The sequence below is a fragment of the Meleagris gallopavo genome, chromosome 17 (assembly GCF_000146605.3).
Source record: "Meleagris gallopavo isolate NT-WF06-2002-E0010 breed Aviagen turkey brand Nicholas breeding stock chromosome 17, Turkey_5.1, whole genome shotgun sequence".
Taxonomy (NCBI): Eukaryota; Metazoa; Chordata; class Aves; order Galliformes; family Phasianidae; genus Meleagris; species Meleagris gallopavo.
The window spans coordinates 1,750,284-1,758,359 of NC_015027.2; the positions used below are offsets into that span (position 1 = coordinate 1,750,284).

The 8,076-nt window shown below is 46.5% G+C and overlaps 1 protein-coding gene across 16 annotated transcripts in view; it reads right to left on the reverse strand.

Annotated features, from left to right (window-relative positions):
* The window catches only part of FBRSL1 (fibrosin like 1), a 308,187-nt gene that overhangs the window by 146,090 nt on the left and 154,021 nt on the right, over window positions 1–8,076 (reverse strand). For all 16 annotated transcript variants that reach the window (XM_031555941.1, XM_031555939.1, XM_031555936.1 and 13 more), the window contains one exon: window positions 872–901. In XM_031555941.1, the coding sequence (XP_031411801.1) occupies window positions 872–901 (30 nt within the window). The remainder of the gene's footprint in view (window positions 1–871; window positions 902–8,076) is intronic.

Genomic DNA, 8,076 nt, shown 5'->3' on the forward strand with positions numbered 1-8,076 from the left:
AAAAAGACTTTAGCCAGAAGCTGCTTTTAGCACAGTCTCTTGAACTCATGATAACCTCCAATGTATGGCTGCAGCCAAGTGCTGCCAAGTGCTGCCAAGGTACAGAGCTATCTGAAGTCAGCCTTTATTTCTGTAATGCTGATCCAGTAGAAACCTATGTGCCACAGCTTCTCAGAATGCAAGAGACTGGACAGCCAAAATATAATGGAAGTCTGATGAAGACCTAACCTGAGATGCCAGGTTTGATCTGCCAGAACAGAACAGAAGTCAGCAAGGAATACTGAAGTCAGAGCATGGTGCAACTGTGGCTATGTTGTCAGACTTCTCGGTTTTCCTTGCAAAGGTGAAAAAAGAAATCTGTACAGAAAACCACACCACTACCACCTTTCAATGACCAACCTCTGCATCAAAAGAAGAGGTCAGGAAAATCACTGCTCTGTGATAAATATGCATGCAACACCACACAGGACTCAGTGGCAGGCAGCACGCTGCCTTGGAGGTGGGTGCCACTGTCCCACCTTCTGGGCTGATTACGAAACTGAAGTCTGCAAAGGGTACTGTAAATAAAATATGGGCTCCTGGCAGGTTATCAGAGGAGATTTCCTCTGAAACAGCACTAGCACTGTGATTTGGGTCTCACCGAATGCTCACACGCTAATTGAGACACTATTCCGTTAACAAGAGTTTCTCTTCTGTAAACTAGTGAAAACCATGAAGTGTCTGATCCAATGTTTGCTTCCTTCTATTATAAACAATTTTAAATCTGACATGAAGCCCGGAGGAAAATATTACTTGTAAATTCATTCTTATTTTGACTGTGAGGGAATTTCCAAGCTAGTAAAGCACATGAAAGAAGAAAATTCAGTCTTACCTTATCGTCAACATCACTCTCGCTGTCACACTGTGGGTTAGAGAGAGAAAAAGATAATGTGAAAAACCTTTATGTAGAGAGATTTTTTGCATCATCTGCTTAAATCTTTAGGATAGCTGTTTATGATGTTCTCAGTTCAATGAAACATACACTTTTGATGTCTGCAGTAATGCCTTTTAGATTGCCAGCATAAACCAAAGCCAGTTTCCCTCTTTTTATACAAAAATACGGTGTACTCATACTTTAATGGGTGACAGAGAACTTTAAACAAAAAAGACAATCAGCTATGCATTATAAAAACAACTGTACCATGAACCCCACAACAGAAAGCGGCCCTTTGAATCAGCCCAAACTGCACAATATATCCTAACGGTCCTGCACTGCTCCACCTTGATAAGCACTTTGTCACCTAACAAGGAAACTGTAAAACCAGCAATCAATTTCTAATTTAATGAGTGGTACCAAGAGTAGTAATTACAAGACATCATAAATTCTGGTCCATTTTTTAGTTTGAATCAGATGACGATCCCAGGAGGAAATGTTTGCTCATAAAGAGTTTTAGAGCAAAATCTCTTTCAGCCTCTGAAAATGAAATGCACAGCACAGGCGGCTGTGCAGAAAGGGAAGTGGAGCATTGAATGTTTCAGGACATGCACTGGGGAAGATTGGGGAACATGTATGAACCCCGGGTAGTCTGTTATGCAAAGTGAGCAAAGCGTTCTGCAGCGTTGGTGCCCAATGGGCATTTCCTCCTACAGGTCAGGCTGCATTTCTGCAGCCCTGGCACTCTGCAGCTGTACTGTTCAGCAGGACAGAGCAGTGCCCAGCCACACTGTGGGAATGGGCCACAGGAACGCGTGTGCTTCAGTGGCATTAGTGTAAAAGAGGGAATTGAACGCTGTGTCATTTTGCTCATTCTCACTCCTCCCATTGGTGCTGTCATGTCTTCTTATCCAAAAGTCACAAAGCAGAAAATTCAGCTGTGACATTCTCCGCTTTCCGCAGATTTCTGAGAGACTATTTAATCTGTTTTTCTTGTGCTTGGCACACGAAATGATTGACCCCAAACACTTGAGGAACATTTTACTCTTAAATTCTCTGAAACACAAAAGCACACGAAGGACAGTGACAGAGCAGAGGGGTCTCCCGCAGAGATTCTGCAACGAGGACTGCTCAGCTTTCCAATTTACTCCTTATTTCCATTTACCTTCAGAGGAAACACTTGCTTTAAAGCAGCTGTTTTTCTACAGTCTTGACTAAGCAGAACTCTCTTCCTTTTGAAATGAAACGGTGCTTCACACCGCCCCTCCTGATCTACAGCACAGTTTCCAGAGAAATCCAACTGTTTAGAGCACCGCACACAGCTGTAACCTCATATGGAGCCATTCTGGAACATTAAGAGCCCAAGGCAGAGAGGGATGCAGTGGCAGGATGGGAGGGTGCTGCTCTGTGGGGCTGCAGGCCAAGTCTCTTGGGAGCAGCAGCACAAATGCCTGCAGACTGCATTAAGTCCTGGCCAACTGCTTTGTGCACAGAGACAAGAGCGTCCGAGAGCTGCATCTTTAGCACGTGTTTTCCTGTGAGCTCTTTGTGCTTTCTCATAATTTTTATTTTCATCACTGAGCCTTATGAAAACTACTATAGGAAACACAGTTGCGCAGATCAGACATTCAGAGGGAAGTACAATCAGTCCTGATAAATCATCAGCAGCAGCCATTTGCCACTCACCCAAACCCACGCTGTGCAACCACAATGAGAGGTCCCTGCTCCGAGGAGCGCCAGGCCTGGAAGGACATGGGCTGTCCATCAGCCCTGAGCCGTGCTGGGACAGGCCTGCTGGGCGGAGGCTGCCCCAGTACTGACTGCGCTTCTGTTTGCTAAGACGGTGCTAATTTGTGCTGACAAAGCAACACAGTCATCAAAAACGAGGGGGTGGGGAGGAAGATGCAGTCGCAGGGTTGCACTCTGTATTACTGACACACCCCTGAGGCCTTTCTCCTCCAGCCGCGCTGAGCCCAGCCAGCAGCATGCGGCTGCTGGGGGCTGCGTGCATTCCCTGCTGCCAGCACAGCCGTGAGCATCGCAAACATGGTATTATTTTAGGCTCTGAACCCACTATCAGCTAAGGGAACCTCAGCACGTGTCCTGCCCAAAGCGCTCAATCCACCTGCACACTGACAGGCAGCGGATTTCGATGATGATTCACTCTTGCAGACTTTGGTCTAAAGCATACTGCAGTGGATTTACTCTTATTGCAAAAATGGAATAGAAATTAATAACTAAGTCCGTGTTGCTTAAATTTTATGCATAGGCAATATCTACTCACATTTTAATTTGTACAGTGACTTAAAATGAAAAAATAAAAAAATCACATACATTCAGAAATACGATGTCTAGAAAACATTCAAAACTATCATTAGAACTTGGATGCTACTGCCCGTAAATGTGGGTAAACAGGTTACTAATGCAACAGCACTACAAACAGTAATAAATCTAGGTTTAAAATATTTGAGAGCAGATGTAGAAAATCTGGGGGAACTCAGTAACCATTACCATTCCAACAGGCTGTAGGATTTCAGTTGTCTCTCTGGCTTTTTGTACCACAATCTGTCTCTGCCTTTCCTGCTGTATTACAACGTTAAGAGAACAGGCTTTTTCTGGCTTTTAAGAGAAGATTCTCGTTGAAAACAGATTTGGCCTGAAAAATCCTTACATCTATAATGAATACAAAAAACCATTGCAGATGGTTTGTGTTTCTAAAAGGTGCAGAACTGCCTTATTTAGATGCCTAATTTTGCTTAGTACCAATATGCAACTTTGCCTCATGTAGATAAGCGCAAGTTGTAAAACGCAAGTGAACCATCAAATCCACATGCTAAGTTTTATAAACAGACATACGAAGGAAGCAAACATCTGCTCTCTGAGGACACATTTTTCCTCATTCAGCATCGGAAAATACTCCATAATTAATTGTTTTTAAAATGAAAAAGCAAAGAATTTTGTTTCATTTTAGCTTACATCTTCCTTAGCTTTATCAACAGCGTTGCAGTCCTGCATCTGAAGAAGCCAATGGGGCCCATGGATGCAAGTATAGCTCTGCACTGACACAGATCCCAGCCATGCAGTTGCGATTGCACGATGTGTGCTTTAGAAACTGTCCTTCTGACAGCAAGTTGCACAACTTCTCGTTCATCCCCTGAAACAGCCGCCCTCTGGCAGTGTGCTCAGCCTGACTTCCCTGCTCCGACTCTCGCAGAGCAGGCGCACAGATTCCTCTGGTGCAGCTTCCAAACCACCAGCATACCACATCTTAATGCACATAACGACGAAGTCTTTAACTGAATCAAAGCTACAGGTGGTCTACATGATGAGAGGAAACGGGGAGAAAATGAGCACAGGTATTTGTATGATTTGGACTTCTGCTCAGTGTACAACGTCCTGGAAAGTGGGGAACTGACCACAACCCTGGGCACGGCTGCCCGCTCACATTAGCTCCCACTGGCTCCTACAGGGAACAAACAGCCTGCTTTGGTGAACAAGTCCAAGCTTCACCATTCATTTAGGCTTTCTTCTCTTTAATTTGGAGAAATGTGCTCCCACATCGGCACACAGAAACAGGAACCTGCGGGCTGCTGAGCACGCACCGCACTGAGAAAACAGCGACAGCAAAACCAGATCTGCCCAGGACACTGAGAAAAACAGAACCGCATTGACCCCATCCCCCTGGGGGGGTAAAAAGCACCGCAGATGGCAATGGGCTGGTGCAGTTTCTGTGGCAACAGCCTGACTTATCTTTGCACTCTCTATTCCCCAGCCTCCACCTCCCTCCCTGGGTCAACAAAAGCGACTTGCATTGGATTGGAGTAGGACGGGCAGGGACTGTAAGGGAATAATGAAGTCAAAAGAGAAACTTGGGGTTGACCCAGAGGATTTTGTGCACGTCTGAAGAGTCAAGTGGCTCAGGGTGCAGGAGCAGAGGGCTGAGGCCCAGCAGGGCTGGCGGTGCTCCCCCAGGAACACATCCACCTCCCAGGCAGCTGCGGGGGGACAGCAGCCCTTGTCAAAACAGAAGGTTAAAGAAAATGAGGAGAATGGCAACTGTTGACAGCTACGGGGCTCATTGAAAGACAAAAGCTTCAATTACCTGGATTTTTCTAAAGGCCTGTTAACACTCCTGGTCTATAAGCGAAACTGTAAACAGGCATTGTGCTGAGTTCATAAAGGCTTGTAAAAGGGTTATTCACTGCCTTCTGCCAATTGCCTCTCAATGCCACCAGAATGTTTGCAAAGCCAAACCCTAATTGTGCTGCTTTTTGGAAACGTTTCCTTGCAGTGCACACTCAAGTCAGAAACAAGCCTCCTTTGCCGCAATGTTCAGCAGAAACAACACAGAATTTGGGCTGAACTCGCCCAGTGTGCAGCAGAAAGCCCATGCAATGGCCTTCCCCTGCCTCCTTCCCCTTCTGCCCTGTGGAGGAGCAATGAGGCTCTGTGCACTCTGTGCAGGGGACACCCCAATGGCACCGGGCAATGGCACGGGGCTCTTCCCATGAAAGTGGCAAGATCTGTATTACGGTTTGTTTGTACTGAGATTACACATCTTCTTTTCTGGTAAGTTCAGGAACCATCAAAATAACAGTCAGCTCTTTTTATTTGCCCTCAACATTATAACTTTCAGATCACTCAGTTTTTGTTTGCATAATAGGAGTCCTCCATTTATTACCATGAAACCAGGCTGTCACATAGCTGCCTCACGCCAGGAACCAAAGTTTTAAGATTAAATGAAAACAACCCAAGTTTTGCAAGGCTGCAACAAGATCGGCAACACTTCAGTGTTATGTCATCGAGTGCAGAAAAAACACAGTGTTATCTGAAATGGGGCACGTCTTCCACATTTTAGAGAGCGACGCAGAATTCACCTTATTCATGTAAATGCGGCATCTCCCACTCAGCCCAAGCCTGGAGGTGTTAAGATCTGCGCCGTGGCTGGGCAGCCCCAAGGCTGCTGGGTCCCGTTGTGCAAGCACTGTACGACACAGAAGTTACAGGTTCCTGCCCAAATAGCTTGCAGAAAGGCTCACTTTTCTTTACTCAAAAACGCACATACCTACAGGTATTATTTATATCATGCTTATGAAGATGGTGATAGACATCTGAGCTGGCTGTGTGAACAAGCAGATTCCAGCCCGGAGGGACATGTATCCTAATCAGGCTATCTGCCAAAAAAATGGCGTGGGGAAGCATAAGGCAGAAAGAAGAGGAGCCCAAAACATTACGTAAACGATCTATAATATTACAATGCATGCTGACAGGTTAGACTACACATCTGAAAAGTTGCACGAGATATACAAACCGTGCAGATAACCACAGAGCTTACACACCCACTCAGTCCCAGAGGATGGCCGTGTTTCTGCTCTCTGTTATTTCCAACTGTATTTAGTCACTGAGCTTCCTTTTAATAACGAGGTTCGAGGAAGCATCAGGCCTAAAACCTGGTTTGTTATTGCTTCTTTTAAAGGAGGAGGTACAACTGAGTGTATTTTGAAGAGCCCTTCCCCCCGGTCCCATTTGCTGTGCTGCTGAGAGCTGCTCACAGCAGCAGTGCACACGGATGCGCGGCCGGGTGTGCAGGGGGAGGGTGTTGTTTCCTATTAAGTCTGGCATCAGATTCATGTCTGCAGGGGCTTGCTTAAGATGATAGGAAGAGAGAGTTTTATCATGAGCCAGACTGACAGAAAAGCCTGCTAATGGGACTTGAGGCATACACAGGAAAGAAAGTGCCAAAACATTAAGCTACCGCCAAGTGTCAGAGGGCCACTGATTTATTGCAGCAATTTTGCCACTGTGTCCTTTATAAGGTCCCACAAGTCCTTCCTCCTGGCAAGAAGCTGTGAGCTGCTGCAGCTCGGGGAGAAGCTGAGATGCAGAGAGCAGAAAGTGTCCAAGCGCGAGGCGGGGGCCGGGGGGGGGACGGAAATCGAATGTTGACTTGAACTTGCCCCAGGCAGCAGAGCCCTCTTAGCTCCACTGCCTCCCTGACAGTTTGATGAAATGAGTCAGGGCCTCCCTATGGCTAGACCAGCTCAGGCTTCCAAGCGCTGGGGTAGAGCTGTAAGAAACAGATTGAGCCTCAGGGCAGCAATTTTTTTTTTCTTTTTCTCTCTCCTTTTTTTTTTCCCCTTTCTCTCCTCAGCATTTGGCTGGGGGAAGGGGGAGGTTATGAGCACTACAGATGTATAGGCTGAGCCTTTGTCTGCAGAGGGGGAGGGAGAAGAACAGCAAGAGAGTATTAGCTATGGCAGCCGAGAATAGCCCTGAGCACTATAACTAATTTTGAGGGGCAGTGATGCATTGTACGGGCTGTGTGCTGTTTGGTCTGAGGGGGCCCCTGTTGTGAAGCAGCAATCAAGAGGACATTTTGTTAAGTGACCAACAGCTGTCATCTGCAAGCCCGGCGCAGGGAAGGAGGGAGCAAGGGGGAGGGAGGAAAAGAAGGGGGAAAAAAACCCGAGCATTTGTCCCTTGCAGGCAGAGCGCATTAATCCAGCAATCTGGCACGGCTTTCGCTCAGGCAGCACTCGGCGCCTCCGAAGAGTTGCCTGCCACCCAGGGATGGGTGCCTCTGCCCGCCCAGCACAGCCAGCCTCCGGCCTCCGCAGGCCCGCCAACCCACGCTAAAAATACTGTTTAAGTCTCTTTTCATTCCATAAAATTGAGTTGATCTGCTGCAGCTTAGGGTCAATCCCTCAAGGACTGTTTTTTCCCCCCTTCCCTTTTCCTTAGCACTCATAAATTAATCAGGAAGACCCTGACTAAGTCATTTCATGCTGTACAACATAAAAGAAAGTCCCCGATGATCCGGGCGAGCATCTATTAAAAGAGGGAGGGGGGTGGGAGGAAGGGCTGGAAAGGAGGGAGGGGAGGGGAGGGGGGAAGGAGAAAATCTCAACCTTTTTTGATTTTTTAGGATAAAAGCTGGAGGACTTTGTTACAAATTCTAGCCAACATCAAAACACCTTAAATAATTCAACGAACATGTTAAAGGGAAGAAGCTGAATGTTGCTCTGATGTTCAGTTGATGCAACGCAGAATATTACCCCAAACAGCACAGCCTGTTAAGGGAGGCAGCAGCCTTGAGCATTTCAGTTCTTTAGAAAATGTCAGAACCTGTAAAAATCATAATTTCCAGCAACTTTTTTTTTTTT